Source organism: Phyllostomus discolor, chromosome 13, assembly GCF_004126475.2.
Source record: "Phyllostomus discolor isolate MPI-MPIP mPhyDis1 chromosome 13, mPhyDis1.pri.v3, whole genome shotgun sequence".
NCBI classification, from domain to species: domain Eukaryota; kingdom Metazoa; phylum Chordata; class Mammalia; order Chiroptera; family Phyllostomidae; genus Phyllostomus; species Phyllostomus discolor.
Genome location: NC_040915.2, coordinates 4,469,744 through 4,487,293, shown reverse-complemented (window position 1 = coordinate 4,487,293; position 17,550 = coordinate 4,469,744). Strand labels below are relative to the sequence as shown.

The 17,550-nt window shown below is 48.8% G+C and overlaps 2 protein-coding genes and 2 non-coding genes across 9 annotated transcripts; 1 reads left to right on the top strand and 3 right to left on the bottom strand.

Annotated features, from left to right (window-relative positions):
- Nucleotides 1–1,430: 1,430 nt before the first annotated feature.
- TRIM41 (tripartite motif containing 41) lies at nt 1,431–11,763 on the top strand. Of its 6 annotated transcripts, none has more exons than XR_004900407.1 (7): nt 1,431–3,066; nt 3,856–3,912; nt 6,808–6,903; nt 8,642–8,872; nt 9,410–9,432; nt 9,807–9,877; nt 10,187–10,308. XR_004900407.1 is itself a non-coding variant. In XM_036014038.1 (7 exons), the coding sequence occupies exons 1-7, from the start codon at nt 2,257–2,259 to the stop codon at nt 10,789–10,791; spliced, it is 1,950 nt and encodes a 649-aa protein (XP_035869931.1). In that variant the 5' UTR covers nt 1,433–2,256; the 3' UTR covers nt 10,792–11,763. The 6 variants fall into 6 exon arrangements, 4 of the variants coding, with proteins under 4 accessions (XP_035869932.1, XP_035869931.1, XP_028383002.1 ...); XR_004900406.1 differs by having other exon boundaries at nt 9,633–9,877; XM_036014038.1 differs by lacking the exon at nt 9,807–9,877 and adding an exon at nt 9,633–9,760 and having other exon boundaries at nt 1,433–3,066; nt 10,187–11,763.
- Nucleotides 11,764–13,106: 1,343 nt separating this feature from the next.
- On the bottom strand, nt 13,107–17,537 carry RACK1 (receptor for activated C kinase 1). The gene is made up of 8 exons (XM_028527940.2): nt 17,296–17,537; nt 16,163–16,334; nt 15,474–15,621; nt 15,223–15,318; nt 14,723–14,833; nt 14,158–14,298; nt 13,582–13,692; nt 13,107–13,224 (listed from the first exon to the last, which is right to left on the bottom strand). The coding sequence occupies exons 1-8, from the start codon at nt 17,402–17,404 to the stop codon at nt 13,159–13,161; spliced, it is 954 nt and encodes a 317-aa protein (XP_028383741.1). The 5' UTR covers nt 17,405–17,537; the 3' UTR covers nt 13,107–13,158.
- LOC114510461 lies at nt 15,778–15,856 on the bottom strand. Its single transcript, XR_003685643.1, has one exon. It is a non-coding gene; the product is annotated as a small nucleolar RNA SNORD96 family (small nucleolar RNA).
- LOC114510468 lies at nt 16,980–17,047 on the bottom strand. The gene has a single exon (XR_003685650.1). It is a non-coding gene; the product is annotated as a small nucleolar RNA SNORD95 (small nucleolar RNA).
- Nucleotides 17,538–17,550: the final 13 nt, after the last annotated feature.

Genomic DNA, 17,550 nt, shown 5'->3' with positions numbered 1-17,550 from the left:
CCCTGAACCTACCCATAGTCCTGAATGGCGAACTAAAATGATGTCCAACTTCCATCCCTGGCTCGGGTAAACTCTGAGCCAGGGGTCTTGCGGTCACACTTCTGAGCCACAGCAGGGCTTGCAGCTCCTGGAATGGCCTAATATAGCCCATCCACGAGGATTTGCAGTTTTGGCACCATCCTCTTCAGAAGCACAGGTCCACTTGGAGTTTCTCCCTAGGCGGCGGTAAAATTATGAGTGCCCTGCCCTGACATCACACACCACCAGCACTCACTGGGGATTCTGTACAAGACTGTATCTTTCTCTGTAGTCTTTTTTAAAAATTAAAGGACACAATTTTAAAAAGCATCTGGTACTATTTCTCTCGCACAAATAATCTATTTGACATAGACCAGGGGTGTCAAACTCATTTTCACCAGGGGCCACATCAGCCTGGCAGTTGCCTTCAAAGAGCCAAATGTAATTTTGGGACTGTATAAATGTAACTACTCCTTAACTAGGAGCAAGGAGCTCAGAGCTGCTGCTGGCTGGAAACAAGGTGCTGGGCTAGATAAAACAAGGTAGAGGGCCATATTTGCCCGCAGGCCTTGTGTTTGCCACCTGTGACCTAGATGCTCATAATGACACCTTGACTAATACAGTTCTACATCTTGGATAGGATTTTCTCAAGTAAAATCAATACCACAAACCCATTATGAGCCCTTCTTCTGAGACTGAGACCCCATGAAAACAGACCTCGAGGTATTTTGGCCTTGGAGCACAAGTAGTGCACAGCTGAGAAAGTGATGAATGGATGACTGAATCAATGGCATTTAGAGATAAAAGGTTTGTGTGTGTGTGTTTTGTCTTTAAGGTAATCCATTTATTTGGTTCAAACTCAAAAGATACAGAATGATATTTACGAAAAGGTATCTTTCCTATCTTGGACCCTCGGCACTCCCAAAGAACCTCTGCTACTAGTTATTCTTCCAGAGACAAGCAACATTGATGATAGTTAACAGGTAGCTAAATCATATTATCTCACTATGTGCTAAGCAACATTCTATCGTTGTGCATGACATTAACTCTAATTCCACAATTTATTGAGGATAACAGAAACCCTTATTTTATATAAGTAACCACAGGACTATAAAAATATCAAATACATTTAACATCCCCTCTTCCTTTTTACAGATGGCAGTGCACTCTACACACTGTCAGGTACCTTGCTTTTTTCACTTAATATATCTTGAAGAGGATTCCTTTTTACTGCTGGAGTGTTCCACTATGTGACAGTGCATGTAATGTCTTGCCACTATCCCTTTGCTTATGTGTAGCTAAGAAAGTTCTTCTAAAGTGACAGTGACCAGACAGCAGTTTTTAAAATAGGTGTGAAGATGCCAGCTATAGTACAGGGGAGGGGAAGGGTCTCTGGTCCCCAGTCACCGCATTTCTTCAGGCCCCGGGCCCTGATGGTCACCGAGAGAAGCTCCAAGTCCTCAAACAACCAAGTCCTCTGCCTAGAAGGACCGGAAATACTTTAGGGCGCTCACCGAGACCCGCCCCTCCGCTTCCGGCATCACCTGTGGGGTTCTCACTGCAGATCTCTGTGTCCGGTGGTAGGATAGTGCCGGCCCAGTGCGGTCATAGCACCGACAGTGGACGACCGCAAAGGCTTCTACTGTTTCCCGAAGTTTATCCCCCTTGGCGGGAAGGGGCGTAGTCCGTCTTTCTGTTTTGTCTGTTTCTCGCTCCCCCGCACCACAGAGATGTGGGCCTCTACCGTTCAAGCTCTCTCTCCCTCTACCCAAGTGAAGGCTAGAGCGTCTCCTTGTCGCTTCCTGTTGTCCGAGGCCCGGGGCGGGAAGAAGGGAGCGTTGCGGGACCGAGGAAGGAACTCGAGGTTGGCTGTCTTGTAGGCACCGGAAGTGTTGAGAGGGAGGCCGGAAGTGAGGGGGCGGAGCCAGGAAGTGATGAGGGGAGGGGGGTTATGAGGAGGCCCAGGGAGCGTTGGGGCAGATTTGCACTCAGGGCCACCTGAGGGACTTGGCGGTAGCGCTCAGCTGTGTCCTCTCCCCTCGCAGAGACACAATTGTCGTCTGGGAGTAGGACACTGTTAAGGGGTGTGTTGTCGGGAGGACATTTCTCTAGCTGCGCTGGAGGCGAGGTGTGGAGAGGCAGGGCTGGGGGTGGGGCCGGGTCGTCAGGGCGTCTGAGAGGAAAGACCCCCACCCCCTGCCCCCCCGAACCATCTACCCTGGCTGAGTGGACACTAAGATGGCTGCCGTTGCCATGGCACCCAACCCTGTGCAGACCCTTCAGGAGGAGGCGGTGTGCGCCATCTGCCTCGATTACTTCACGGACCCCGTGTCCATCGGCTGCGGGCACAACTTCTGCCGAGTGTGTGTAACCCAGTTGTGGGGAGGGGAGGATGAGGAGGACAGGGACGAGTTAGACCGGGAGGAGGAGGAGGAGGAGGACGGCGAAGAGGAGGAAGTGGAGGCTGTGGGGGCCGGTGGGGGCTGGGACACTCCCATGAGGGATGAAGACTATGAGGGCGACTTGGAGGAAGAGGTCGAGGAGGAAGAGGAAGGTGTGTTCTGGACCGGTGGCATGGGTGGGTCCAACTGGGACAACATGGACTATGTGTGGGAGGAGGAGGATGAGGAAGAAGACCTGGACTACTACTTGGGGGACATGGAGGAGGACCTGAGGGGGGAGGACGAGGAGGAGGAAGAAGTGCTGGAGGAGGATGAGGAAGAAGAGCTAGACCCTGTCACGTCACTGCCCCCGCCTCCAGCCCCTCGGAGGTGCTTCACCTGCCCCCAGTGCCGAAAGAGCTTTCCCAGGCGGAGCTTCCGCCCCAACCTGCAGCTAGCCAACATGGTCCAGGTGATACGGCAGATGCATCCAGCACCAGGTCGGGGGAGCCGTGCAAATGAGCAGGGCATTTGTCCCAAGCACCAAGAAGCTCTGAAGCTTTTCTGTGAGGTGGACGAAGAGGCCATCTGTGTGGTCTGTCGAGAATCCAGGAGTCACAAACAGCACAGCGTGGTGCCATTGGAGGAGGTGGTGCAGGAGTACAAGGTGAGAGATGGGAGTTTAGTGGGGGAAGAAGGGAATTGGAGCTGGGAAAAGGAAATGTCTACTCCCCAAAGAACCTCATGTACTGGTGAGCTGACTGGCACCAAGGGTTAGAGAGAGAAGGATCCTGTACACAGACACAGTGAAGATCAGAGAAGACTGGCTTCCTCAAAGAAAATTGGGCAAGGCTGGTGACTGGGCAGTGTCTCCTGGGGAAAAGCCAACGGTGTTTCCCACTTTCACTGTCCCTAAGAGTAGGAGTGCAGGTGAGAGGCCCCTAGGTCTTTACCACTAGCCTCATTTTCCTTTGGGTGATCTTAAATCTATTCTCGACAGAGACCTCTACAGATGGCAAGAACTTGGGTCCTCAAAGAACAGGAAAGGGCTCTGAGGATCAGGTGCATACAAATGACTCCTAGTGTTTGACTCAGATGCTCTGCACTTGCCTTTTAGTGGGTTCCCCACCCACCGCATGATACGGCTTGATTCTCCCCCAGGACTTTTGCTGGATCTGTGGCATTCTGATGTACTGGCCAGAACTTCTTACCTTTCCTGGGTATTCAGAAAAAAGGGAGAGACTTTTAAATTAGTAGTCCTGGCTATACTCTTAATTACTTGGGGGCAAATCTCTGAATGTCTTTGAATTTTATTATCTCCAGGACTAAAAGTTAATATTTATTGAATACATACTACGTACTCCAGGCACTGTACTAAGCAATTTTCACGGACTGTCTCATTTAAAACTCAGAACAACCTTGTGAGTTTGATACGGTTTCTATTCCCATTTTACAGATCGGGAAACAGATTCAGAGAGATTTAAGTAATATACACAGGGCCACACAGCTACTAGTAAGTGATGGACTTGGTTATGACCTACCCCCTACCCTCTCTCCCACCCTTGGTCTATGCTGTTAACAAGGTCACCGCTATTTGGATGTCTGTTTGTTTGACTTTTCTGACATACGACTTCATCTGGGAGTCTGATTCTATTTTTGTTAATATCTTGCCCCCTATTTCTGATCCTGACTCTTTTTAGACACAGGTAAAGGAGAGTTGGCTGTGAGACAGCCAGCACAAATACACTGCTTAGCGAAGGCCTGGATGTATGTGAAGCAATGGGACAGGGAAGGGGAGAAGATAGCATCTCTGTGATCGGCGCAGGCTTTTTTGTTTTATGCCTTGTGTTTTCACACCACCTGATTCCTGCAGTAACCCCATGTAGATAATATAATTTCCCCAATTTTAGAGTAATGTATCTAGAGTTGTGGTATAGCTAAGACAAACCTACACCCTCTCATGAGAGGATAACTGTTCCTTTCACGTAGTGATCGTCAAACCTGGCTGGTTAGCCAGATTATTAGTGGAGGTCTTCAAAAATAAGTGAGCCTTACCACTCGAGATTTTGAATCAGTGACGAGGAAAGCATCTTTAGACAGCCCAATGTAGCATGGGACTCACTGCATTGGCAGTATCACCTGCCTTTTAGACCCCACGTTATTAGGGGAGGTTGTGAGCTCCTTTTGTCTTTCCCTTTCCCCCTCAGTTCCTAATTAACTATACCCATCAAACAATGTGTAGTCACTTTGTTCACTGGATCTCAGCGTGGAATAGCCATAGGCATTCCACCCCTTTCTCCTTCACATTCCCCTGGCAGGACTTCCAAACTCCTTCTGAAACTGGATTTTGATTTGTGTTAACCATGTCTGTTGAATGCCAATCTAGTCGGGCTCTGCAATGAATAATCTGGTGTTAACTGATCAGCAAATGTCAATGCATTAAGTTTTATTATATAGAACTAATTTGAATGATTGCCTTCTAACTTATAGGGTGTTTTACAGGCAAGTAGTTAATTCCACTCAGATACATACTCAGATACATAAACTAGCTTGGCATTGTGTTGTTTTAAAGAAATATTTCTTTATTGAATAGGAAATACACAAATGATGTATAAATAAAACTCCAAAAAAGGTAAAGGTCCTTGAAGATTTCTCTTAAATAGTACTCTATTTGGATTTCTGCTTATGAATTTTTGTCAACAATTTAGGGAAAATATTAAATGGAAAATTTAAGCATCATAAATTCTGTATTAATAGAATTGAAATTATTAACACTACTGGAGAAGAGTAAAAAGTAATATCAAAAGGCAAAATTTTGTGTAGTTTATGCTATTTTCATGTTAGAAATTGATTGTAATTTTATTATTACAGTAATTTTTTTTTCTACAACCACTTACCTGTGCAACAACTGCCTTTCGTACCCTGGGTCAGTAACTTTTTTAGTTCAGAGGTCATTGTCAGACTCTCATTGGCAGCCTAAGGCCTAAGTAGGGAATACTAGATAACATTCACTGATCTGTGGCTATATACCAGGTGTTGTGCAAAGCATATTATGCAAGTGGTAGATTATATTACTCCCAATTCTTATTTTCAGATGAGGAAATGAATCATGGCTTGTTTCAGGTCACCTGGCTGCATTTAAGATCACATTGGAGCCTAGGCTTGAGCTCTTCTGCCTTGTGTTACCCCTTCAGGAAAAGGAGAAATAAACAGAAGTAGAAGACAAAAAAATGAACAAATTGTTTAGACTTGTTTCACCCATTCTGGTGCCTCTAATAGCCCTTTTAAAGAATAAAGACTGCTATAAATGTTTGGAACACAGAGCTTAAGTGCACATTTTCATGTGAAGGTTAAAACTTTAGGGGCATATGCCCTGGCTGGTGTGGCTCAGTGGATTCAGTGCCAGCCTGTGAACCAAAGGGTCACCAGTTCCATTCCCAGTCAAGGCACACGCCTGGATTGCAGGCCAGGTTCCTGGTGGGGGGCATGCATGTGAGAGGCAATCACACTTTGATGTTTCTCTCCCTCTCTTTCTCCCTCCCTTCCCTTGTGTCTAAAAATATTAAAAAAAAAATAGGAAAGGGATTTTGTTTTTCATTTAGCAAATGATTGAGTGGGAGAGGAAGTAGCAACCTTGCCCCCAGGAACCCCTATGTGTCTTGGGGGAAGGTAGGCACACTTGTAATGATTACAGTGCCTGGGAACTATTGTAAAACTTGTGTTCATGCTCCCTGGGATCCCAGAGGAAGCTGGGGGCAGGGAGGATGAGGGCCATAGTCAGGTAGCTGGGTTTTAAAGGAAGAATGCCTTGGGCCAAGTGGAGAAGGGCATTCCCAGGCAGAGGGAAGAGCATGGATAAAGATATGGAGTTAAACTTAGGAAAAGACAAGCAGTTTTATGTGGCCAAACTGAGTCTGTAGAAGGGGTAGATAAAGGAGGGAAGGCTAGAAATGTAGGGACAGTGAGAGCCTCATATTTTGCAAGTGGTGGGAAAGGATTGATAGATTTTTATCACATGAAAATCATCAGAAAAGTGCTTAGAGATGGAAGTTATGAGGAAGATTGTTTATCAGGGGGAAGAGACCATAGGCAGCAACATTTGTGCAGAAGGACTTTGTGGTGTGGTGCTCAAGCCAGGCCCACTCCACCTCTGAGTGTGAGGCACTCTAGTCATCAGGATCCTTCCTTTAGAGAACATGTCCGGGGCTGTGGACATGAGTGCAGATGGAGGGTTGGAGCCTTTGTCATAGTATGCAGAGAAGGAAGGCAATGGGATGCTCATCTGATAACTGTGATGGGGGTCAGGCTTTGAGACCCAACCCACTGCAGGGAGGAGGGCTGAGGTGGTTCTGAGAGCAGGTTCCTCTCCCAGCCCAGGCCTTTAGCCTTCCTTTTACTGTTCCCTCAGGCCAAACTGCAGGGGCATGTGGAACCTCTAAGGAAGCAGCTGGAGGCTGTGCAGAAGATGAAAGCCAAGGAAGAGAGGCGGGTGACAGAGCTGAAGGTGGGTGGATGTCCTTGACAGGGGCTGACTGGCTCTGTAGTCAGGGCAGGGAAGATGGGCTGCCCACTCTCACAAATGGTGACTAGATCTACTGAAGAGGGGCAGCTGAGGCCTGGAAGAGAGGTAGACAGATACCCTCCCAGGGTCCTGAGGAAAGAGAAGCATCCCCAGGTCCTAAAATGGGGATGAGAGGCCTAGCTTAGAGAGGTTAGGCCACCTCACCCCAGAGCCAGTGTCCCACCACTCTGTCCGCACCATGCTGGATAGCAGAGAGCAGAAGGGGGCAAGGCAAAAGCCATATAGCAACCATCAGAGAAGCCCCAGATCCCAGGGTAGATGGCAGGTGGTAGGCAGAGCAGCCCAGAGCATGAAAGAGGCCAGGGTACCTAATGGAGGGGAGGAATTAGTGAATGTTAGAATTGTAGAGACATAGGGTCTTCTAGTCCAGTGTTTCTCAGCCTTTTTTCACTATTGCTCACCTCCCCAAGGAGTTTTTTTTAGATATTTTTTCCTCATTTCCCACCCCTCATCTCCTGTTTTTGTAAGGCCACCAGGCACTGGAATGGCCTGGTGCTGAGCTTCAGAGACCAAGTGGAGGGCATCTCTCCTATCAGACCTCTTTCCCCACCTCTTCTGTGCCTTCCCCCTGGCCAGTGGCTGGGCCTTAGCACTTCCCAGGGCCTGTGCTTGTGGCCACCTACACTTCAGGGCCTTCTGCTGCTGGCAGCTGCCTGGCACTGAATGGTGGCATCTGGGTCTGGGAGTTGGGGAGTCATCTTGCCTCTAACCAGCTGCCCAAATTGAGACTTGGGGTCCCTGATGTGCAGAGAAAGTGTAAGGATCTGTGTGTCACTGGGACAGAGGGAGAAACTGACTTTTTCCTTCCCCCACTTGGCCAGTCAGGACTTCCCTCCCCACTCTGGCCTGTCACTCTTTGTCCCAAGAATGTCACCAGCTGATGATATGTGGACAAAAAGTGTGCCCACCATTTGGGATTGCCCAATCCAGGCAAATGGGATGGTCATAGACAGATATTTTTTCTTATAATAGAAGTACCTACCTAATAATAATCTTAATTTTGCCTCTTGGCCCTTAAAGCATGAGATATTATCTGTCCCTTTACAGAAAACGTTTGCTAATTCCTGATGGGGTGGGTGACTTTCCCAAGGTCACTAGTGTGATAGTCAGGACCCTAACTTCATATCTTGATTCCTGAATTTTTGTTTATTCATTCCAAAAAATTCTTACTAAGCACCAATTCCATTATGGGCACAGTGACAAGGTCCAAGGATCTTGTGGCAAACGGAGCTTACAGTGCAGTCGGGAGGAGGGGAAGAATATTACTGGGTACTCCAGTGTAAACTTAACATTTGAAATTGAGAGATATGCCATGAGGAGACATTGTGATATTTATGGGAGTGGTCCTGATTTAGATCTGGAGGGGAGGGAAAGCTTCTCTCAGGGATTATTTAAGCTGAGACCTGAAGAGTAAGTCAAGTTAGGTAGTCAAGGTAGAGATGAGTATTGCAGGCAGAGGTGGGTGAGTTTTGGATCAGTGTGCTGGGGTTGGGGAAGTGAAGCCTGATAAGGCCGGGAGGTGGGGAAGGGGAGAGGTATCTCTTTCCATTTGGGATGTAGGGCTCCTTTGTCTTGGATTGAGAGGCAGCAGTTGCAAAACTGGGGGTTTATGTTTCTGTGTGTTGAGGTGGTATCTACCATCCCCTTTGCATCATCCCAGAGCCAGATGAAGTCAGAGCTGGCAGCTGTGGCCTCAGAGTTTGGGCGGCTGACAAGATTTCTTGCTGAAGAGCAGGCAGGGCTGGAGCGACGCCTTCGAGAGATGCATGAAGCTCAGCTGGGGCGTGCAGGAGCAGTGGCCAACCGTCTGGCAGAGCAGGCGGCCCAACTGAGCTGCTTGCTGGCCGAGGCCCAAGAGCGGAGCCAGCAGGGGGGCCTGCGGCTGCTCCAGGTGAGCAGTGCCCCCTTCCCTGTCTGCTCCCGAGCACCCTGTGTTTGCTTTGTCAGGCATTGCTTTCCAAACACCTGTCTATGGCTTCGTTTTCTCATTGGGAGGAACGCACAGGGATATCACCTGTGGCAAAAGATAAGCGTTATTGTTGAATGTGGTGTGTATGTGATCATACCCAATAAAAATAAAGAAGATTCAGTTGTAGAAGGAGGGTCTCAAATGAGAATCGAGGAAAGACTCTTTGATGGTGACATCCTGAAAAAGATGACCAAGTCATATTGTGAAAATTATTTTACTGGGGTTGAAAATTCTGTTCCTGGGCTCACGCAAGATGAGATGAGTTAGGTGTGCTGAGGCAGAGGGATGACTGAGATGGATGCATGTTTACTGAGAGTCCTGAGGTGCTTTTTCTCACTCCCTGTTTAAGTTCAGTCTTTCTCTGGCTGGAATCAGAGTGGGAGAAAGGACCCATCCCTGCTCAGCTGACTCTCTCTTTGTCTCTTTCTCCCTCTCCTTCTTTGTGTTTGTTATTCCCAGGACATCAAGGAGACTTTCAATAGGTGTGTTCCCACCCTTTATCCTTTGTGACCCAGTGGCCTATGGTTCCCCATCCCCACCTCTTTTGGCTGTCCTGCCCCTCTCCTTCCTTCCCCAGGACCCGAATTTCTGCCTCCTGTATCCTTCTCTCCTCCTCCTCAGCTTCTGTTCTTCCCTCTGGGAATATCATGGTCCCACCCCCTGCCTGGTCCCCTTCCTCCAGGTGTGAAGAGGTACAGCTGCAGCCCCCAGAGATCTGGTCCCCTGACCCGTGTCAACCCCATAGCCATGACTTCCTGACAGACGCCATCGTGAGGAAAATGAGCCGGATGTTCTGTCAGGCTGCTCGAGGTAGGGAGGTCACCTGGACGACCTTCCTTTGCCTTTCCCTTCACAGACCTGAGATTGGGTTCTGAGGGAAGATGGGCCCCAGGGGAAGAATGGGGGCAGAGATGGAGCAGGCAGCAGGTAGGCCACCCGGGGCTACAAGCCAAGACTTCTTTCCTAGCCCAGGTAGGTATTGGGGGTGAGGGCTGGCAAGAAGAGCCAGGGCCAGAGGGAAGACCTGTCCAGTGTTCTGGAATCAAGAGTGGGGAAAGAGGTGGAACCCTTAGGAACCTGAGCCTGGCCTCTAGGAATGGTGGGGAACTGAGGATAGCGGGGGGTTGGGGAGGTGAAGGGTGGGGGAGGGCATTAGAAGAGGCCGAACCTTGGCATGGGCTGATCATGGGGAACAGTGGGCCGATCCCTGGCGTATTTGTCCTCCTCCCTCCCAAGTGGACCTGACGCTGGACCCTGACACGGCTCACCCGGCCCTGATGCTGTCTCCTGACCGCCGGGGTGTCCGCCTGGCAGAGCGGCGGCAGGAGGTTGCTGACCATTCCAAGCGCTTTTCAGCCGACTGCTGCGTACTGGGGGCCCAGGGCTTCCGCTCTGGCCGGCACTACTGGGAGGTAGAGGTGGGTGGGCGGCGGGGTTGGGCGGTGGGTGCTGCCCGTGAATCAACCCACCATAAGGAGAAGGTGGGTTCTGGGGGTTCCTCCGTGGGCATCGGGGATGCCAGCTCTTCCTCACGCCATCATCATCGCCGCCGCCGGCTCCACCTACCCCAGCAGCCCCTGCTCCAGCGGGAAGTGTGGTGTGTGGGCACCAATGGCAAACGTTACCAGGCACAGAGCTCAACGGAGCAGACACTGCTGAGCCCAAGTGAGAAGCCACGGCGCTTTGGCGTGTACCTGGACTACGAGGCTGGGCGCCTGGGCTTCTACAATGCCGAGACTCTGGCCCATGTGCATACCTTCTCAGCTGCCTTCCTGGGCGAGCGTGTCTTCCCTTTCTTCCGGGTGCTCTCCAAGGGCACCCGCATCAAGCTGTGCCCTTGATCAGCCTGCCACCCGCAGGGGCCCCTCTGGTCAGCACTGGTGGGGCGGGTGGTGGTGGAGGGTGGCCCGTAAGTTTGGGGGCTCAAAGGCTCCCAAAACTCTTACTGCATTGCTTCCTACTCTTCCTTGACCCCAGGACCCTGCTCTTCTCCCTCTAGGAGCCTAACGAACCCTTCTGGCCTCCAGCTCGGCCTCCTCTCACCTACTATCTGTCCAACAGGTCTGCATGGGTCCCTGATAACAGCTGCTTGGTCTTCCCTCCCTCTATGCCCAGGGCCTGAATTTGAGTAGGGGAGGGGATATTTAATTTCATTAACTTCCCTTTCCCCACCCCTGCTTTTCAACCTTCCTGTGAGTTCCCAGGCTGGAGGATTTGGGCAAGACTCATGACTACCCGTTCCAATTATATTTTCTGATCCAAGTTTTAGCTAAGGGATTTGGTAGCTTTCTGGGGGGAGGCAGGCTGGACTAAGGGTAGAGCTGGATAATAAAGAACCATCTACTCTCCGGGGGAAGGAGGGATTCTAAATTTTCTTCCATCCCCAATTTCTACCTCCATAGACTGGCCAGAATTTAGCTTCAATGAGATCTGGAATGGTCGACATGATTGAAACTACATCTCCCAATAAATTATTTTCTCCCCATTTTTTCCAGCACTTAATGTAGGAGCAAAGCTCACCCTACCCTTTTAACTGCCAGGCTCCTTTCCCCTTTGTTCAGTAGTTCCTTTTGTCATTCTCCATCATCTTCATGTCTTCAGTTCCATTTGATGAGCCCTGATGGGGAGCCTGGGGACCAGGGTTTGGATCCCCATGAGGAGAGCCTTGGGTATAATCTATTTTTCTAGTAACCCTTTGCCTTGTCACTTACCAGCTTTTGTCCTGTGCTTTGATGGCCCAGGTCAATTTATGTTCCTGGGGAAAAGGGAAGTTGGGTTGTGTTGTGGAAATAAAAAGTTTTATTTGCTGCTTTTGTGGAGTCTGTTCCTTTAGATGAACAGAATCTAAAGATACAACCTAGAAGCCATTCCATTTCTTCCATAGTAAGCCAGCCCTCCACTAAATTGAGGTGGTTATTACATCTGTCACATCTGATTAGTGCTGTTAGGCATGAGATCCTAGTCTCAAGAGACTGGGGTATAAATCCTACCCTTCCCATTTGTAAATCCAAATTGATAGGTACTCTTCATATTGTATTTGACTTCATTCTCTTGACTCCTACTGCTCTGAGGCTTTTGGGACAATGGTTTCCCCAAGAATCCCCACACCTGTGGCTTTCAGGCCCAGAACCTAGAACACATTTCCAAAGTTTCTGTAGTGAATTATTTGGACCTAAAGCCAGAGACACCTTGTTACCATTAGTCAAGGAGGAAATAGGTTTGTACAGGCTACTTCAACATGCTATCATTTACCCAGCTCTGATTGTAAATACAACTGTATCACTCTACAAATGCTTTAAAAATCCTGAGGACGTTATTTCTCATTGCTTCTAGAAGGGAGAAAGACAAACATTGATGAGTTGCTTCCCCTATACACCTGGGCCAGGAATCAAACCCACCTTTTGGTTACTGAATGACACACCAACCAACCAAGGCATACAAGCCAGGATTCTATACATTTTTAATCTAATTACAAGAGTGAAATGATATGATTAAGCAACAATTCTGGTGTGTTGCCCTGCCTTAACTAAAAAAATTCCATTTTAATAAGACGTCCAAATTTGATGTAGGCTATATGCTACCCTTAACCTGTTGAGTTCCACTAAGTTTTCTGCATTAGTCTTTTTGGAGGAATAACAAAATGCACCTTTGTTCAATTTCTTAGGTGTAAAGAGAGTTGTACCTGAGGATTCTGCTAATTTTATTTTTTTTAAAGATCTATTTTTAGAGAGAAGGGAAGAAGAGGGAGAGAAACATCAATGTGTGGTTGTCTCTCACGCACCCCCAACTGGGGACATGGCCCGTAACCCAAACATGGGCCTTAGACCAGGCATCAAACCAGTGACCCTTTGATTCACAGGTGGGTGCTCAATCCACTGAGCCACACCAGCCAGGGCTCTGCTAATTTTAAAATGATTGCAAACAGTGTGAATAATCAGTCCCTTTCACAAAACACTCTCCAAGCTTAAGGGAGGCCCTGAGACTCTGTATCTGAAACAGAACACTGATGAGGGAACCTAACGAGACTGACACCCCCCCCGACCCCCAAAGCCTTGTTTACTTGGTCCAGGTATCCAGTCTGCTAGTATCTGAACCTGTAAGCAGCACAGCATAGGAAGTAGTCTTTTTTCCCCTAACCAGAGAAAGACATTTTCTACAAGTCAGAAAACCAGGGTTTTTTTTTATTTTTAAAGCTCTGCCAGGTATTTCTAGCGGGTGCCGATGGTCACCTGCCACACTCGCACCAGGTTGTCTGTATAGCCGGCAAAGAGAGTCTGCAAAGGAGAAATGATGGTGGTTAAGTCAGAGCCGGGGAACTCTGCAGTCCCACCAGTGCAGCAAAGATGGCCTTTAAGATCTCCACTCTTCTTTCTACCTGATCATGGGTGATTGCTCCTAGAGGAAGCAATACCTGGTGTATAAGGATTCACATGCTTGTAAACTTGTCCAAGTTAACTGAAGACACAAGTAATCACTGCCCTCTAGACCATAATCTGCCCTCCAAAGCAGGTATACACACTCTATGTTCACTGGCACAGCTAAATAGATGCCCCCCCCCCTACCCATTATCCCAATGTCATTTTACATCAGAGATGCTGGTCAGGACTGGCAGACGAGACACACCCACTTACCTGGCCATCAGCCGACCAGGCCAAAGAGGTGCACTGGGGTGGTTCTGCCTTGCTGCTGGTACTGATAACTTCTTGCTTCAATTCATCTACAATGATTTTGCCCTCCAAGTCCTGGGTAAGGAAACTCTTAGCACTTTAATGCCATTGACACTAACCCTCCCTCCTCCTCCAAAAGCCCCTCAGTGACTTCAAGAGGATTTTTTGGCACCCCCCCCCCACCATATTTGGCAATGCCTAGAAGCATTTTGGGTTTGTCACTATGGGAAGGAGTTTGCTAGGCATCTAGTGCGCAGTAAAGACCAGGATGCTGCTAAACATCCTAAAATACACAAGACTGTCCCCTGGCCCATAAATTATTCAGACCAAAATGTCAATTGTGCTAAGGCTGAATAAGCTATTATAACTGGTCGTCCTTTTTCAGAGACAAAGAGCTCCTAATCAAACCCAGGAAATTTTAACTAGCTTTTCCTGAGTCTCCACCAACACCCTGACAGGAGTTGTTCAGGAAAACCACAATGTTGTCAGGGCTTACAGAATACAACTATGTACCTGGGCTCAACTGCAGCCCATACTTACCCAGATCTTGATGCTAGGGCCAGTGGCAGCACAGAGCCAGTAGCGATTAGGGCTGAAGCACAGGGCATTGATGATGTCCCCACCATCAAGTGTATAAAGGTGCTTGCCTTCGTTGAGGTCCCACAGCATGGCCTGCCCATCCTGGGAGAGAGGAAAAGTTAGTCAGAACAATGTGACCTCTTCCAGATGGCAATTCCAGCTGCCTAAAGATTATCTTAATCCTTAACTATCTGTGCCCCTGTACCCTGAACTTCCCCAAAACTAATGACTCAAGTACCAATACTTACCCCTGTACACCTTTAACACACCTCCTAACCAATCCTACCAAAAGCCCATGACTTCTGAATCACTATGATCAGTTTGGAAAACAAGATCCTGATCTCAATAGTTTTAAGAAACCAGCTTTACAGAAGACAGTCTTCTTCCTTTAAACAGTATACCTCATCTGTCAATTCCAGAAAGTCATCTTTAGAAATGTTTATTTTTGAATTGCTATCTCATTATCTTAAATATTCTTTCTAAGACCCCATCCCCATTGAGTAGGAGCCTCCTAGCTCCTGAGTACCTTGCCTCCAGAAGCACAGAGGGATCCATCTGGAGAGACAGTCACAGTGTTCAGGTACCCAGTGTGGCCGATGTGATTGGTCTTCAGCTTGCAGTTTGCCAGGTTCCATACCTAAATTGGTGGGGGAGGTGGGCGGTGGGGAGTAGGAGTAAAGAAACTGGCTCTAGATCTGCCAGAGCCAGAAGGGCTCAAGTCAAACAGAAAGGGTTTTAAAACCCTGTTTAAAAGCATTTGTGGATAGCATAGCCAATTAAACAAAAAATCCAGCAGTAATCAAAAGAGCTAAAGAATTTGTCTTGGCAATTAAGATTTAAACAGGTAACAACTGCTTTATTGCCTTAAAAGGAACTCAGGCTCATCAATTAGCTGCTTTAGACCAACTAGCAAGAAGAAACACGTAGAACGAGGAACAAAACTTTCAAAGTTGGAGCCTATGAACGCATGGGAGGGAGACAGTGGGAAAACATCCCAGAGAGCGAAGGCCCTGGCTCTAAGCTCACCTTGACCAGCTTGTCCCAGCCACAGGACACGATGATGGGATTACTGCTGTTGGGCGAGAAACGGACACAAGACACCCACTCTGAGTGGCTCTCATCCTACAGACGAAAAGGAAATTAGGGAAAACCATCTTATCCCATCAACCTCTAGACTGCCACCCCTTGGTTATAATGACAATCTTCAAGATCAGTGAGGCCCGAAGTCACTACATTAAGGGTGGGAGGGAGAGAACCTTTACGTGTCTTTACTTTACCTGCACAGTGTATTTGCATACACCCAGAGTATTCCACAGCTTGATGGTTTTATCTCGGGAGCCAGAGACAATCTGCCGGTTGTCAGAGGAGAAGGCCACACTCAGCACATCCTTGGTATGGCCTACAAATCGGCGTGTGGTGGTGCCCCTGAGAGGAAGGACTTGGTCACTGTCTAGAAAGACTTTTCGAGCATTCTTCCAGTTAGACTGTTTCCTTGGCCTTATTCCTGCCCCAGCAGAGTTGCACTTACTCACACAACCCCGGATGTGGCTCTAATCATAGCAGGATGAGAATATGCCAGAGGATCCTTTCAGAATTGCAGGACATGTCCTCATTCCCACATGGGGATTGGCCGACAATGTCACCTATCATCACCAGGATCTTCCATTATGCTTGACTATCCAAAGACTGAGCTATCAAGATACAAGCTGTTCAAACTCCTGCCTACTCCCAATGGCAGTATCTGGCAAAACTGCTCAGCCAGACCCCTCATCAGCACTTCTGCACAACTAACTGAAAGCAAAGAGGAGGGAGGCCAAGCAACCAACGACTCTCTCTAGGTGCTCTCTTGAGTCACAATTCCCACAAGGGAACTGATGGCCCAGGGGAAACCACCTCCCAATAGCATCTCCCTCATTTCTGCTCAGCTTTCCCCCAATGCCCCAGAGCTAAATGAGCAGCTACTTGCGTTGTAAGATCCCAGAGGCGAAGGGTTCCATCCCAGGAGCCAGAGAGGGCAAACTGGCCATCTGAGGAGATGACCACGTCACTAACAAAATGTGAGTGACCTCGAAGAGCACGCTGTGGAATGCCATAGTTGGTCTCATCCCTCGTCAGCTTCCACATGATAATGGTCTTGTCTAAGGGTAAGTAAAACAAATAAAACCCAGTGAGGAAGCCCACAGGCCATTTGCTCGTCTACCGGATAATCCAGGATGCCTCAAGGTCGTTGGTGGGTCTAGAATGTAACAAACAAGGACACTCAGGGAGGGAGGGAAACTGCAGACTGTAAGAGCTTCAACAGCCAAGGCCAAGTGACTATTCAGAAGAGAAACTAAACGGGAGGTTGAGAATTTACCTCAGGTGCGCAGAACTTTACCCTAGATTGAGGATGCCCTTTTCTGAGACACAGACCAATTCAACATCTATTTAGTCTTATCTGACCTCTAATGCAAAACCCAGCAGCTTGAATGTGGGAAACCTACTTGAGGGCTGCCAAAAGTGCTGGAATTAGGTCGTTTTACACACTACAGCATGGATGCTTTCACTAAAACGTGTTTCACTCAAGCTTTCCGATTAGCGCCAGGCACGAGCCCAGCCTCAGACCATCTTTAATTGTGTGGGCGCAACCTCCGGAAGGAACATGAAGCTTCCCAAAGCAGTCAGGTACAGAGATAATAAGGAAAACCGAACACAGAAAGGGCAGGCTGCGGCCAGCCAGGAGTCTAGTTACGTTCGGTCCCCTTGGAGTCCACCCACTTCCCATTGAGCACAGGGCCGGGCAGCAACTCAGAAACAGCCTCTGGTTCTCAGCACGGGCACTCAGATGGCATGTTGGTGTCATCACCGCCTCACCCGACTCGTAGGCTCCTGGGCAAACTTTAACATACCTGCAGTGAGCTGAGCAAGAAATAAAAAGGCCCCCCAACCCTGCAACCCTTCTGGCAGCCACTGGCTGATCTGACCTACGTCTCGATGTGTGCATCCCAGCTGAGGCCTAGGCAAAGGTTACATATCCAACTTACACCCAGAGTTTTCCTAGACGCCAACACGCGTGCAACCCCCTTGGTCGCCAATCCTGACCCGTATCTCAGCCCGTACCTCGAGAGGCGGACAGTATCATGTCCGGGAACTGGGGAGTAGTAGCAATCTGGGTCACCCAGCCATTGTGGCCCTTAAGGGTGCCACGAAGGGTCATCTGTTCAGTCATGGCGGTGGCGGGTGCGGGTGTCGCCGCAGCGACGACGATGGACGTGGATCCCTCAGAGAGAAGTGCAGCACGACCGCTCGCGCCGCGGCCCTGCCGAAGAAAAGAGAGAGCTAGCCTCCGCCGGAACCGGAAATACCCGCCCTCCC

What these genes read in the sequence shown, in the direction of transcription:
- TRIM41 (XM_036014038.1), top strand. Translation starts at nt 2,257, where the DNA reads ATGGCTGCCGTTGCCATGGCACCCAACCCTGTGCAGACCCTTCAGGAG. An exon ending in ACAGGGCCACACAGCTACTA is followed by an intron (nt 3,913 to 6,807) that starts GTAAGTGATGGA and finishes CTGTTCCCTCAG; the next exon opens with GCCAAACTGCAGGGGCATGT. An exon ending in GTTCTGTCAGGCTGCTCGAG is followed by an intron (nt 9,761 to 10,186) that starts GTAGGGAGGTCA and finishes CTCCCTCCCAAG; the next exon opens with TGGACCTGACGCTGGACCCT.
- RACK1 (XM_028527940.2), bottom strand. Translation starts at nt 17,404, where the DNA reads ATGACTGAACAGATGACCCTTCGTGGCACCCTTAAGGGCCACAATGGC. An exon ending in GCTGGGACAAGCTGGTCAAG is followed by an intron (nt 14,834 to 15,222) that starts GTGAGCTTAGAG and finishes CCACCAATTTAG; the next exon opens with GTATGGAACCTGGCAAACTG. An exon ending in TCTGTGCTTCTGGAGGCAAG is followed by an intron (nt 14,299 to 14,722) that starts GTACTCAGGAGC and finishes CCTCTCTCCCAG; the next exon opens with GATGGGCAGGCCATGCTGTG.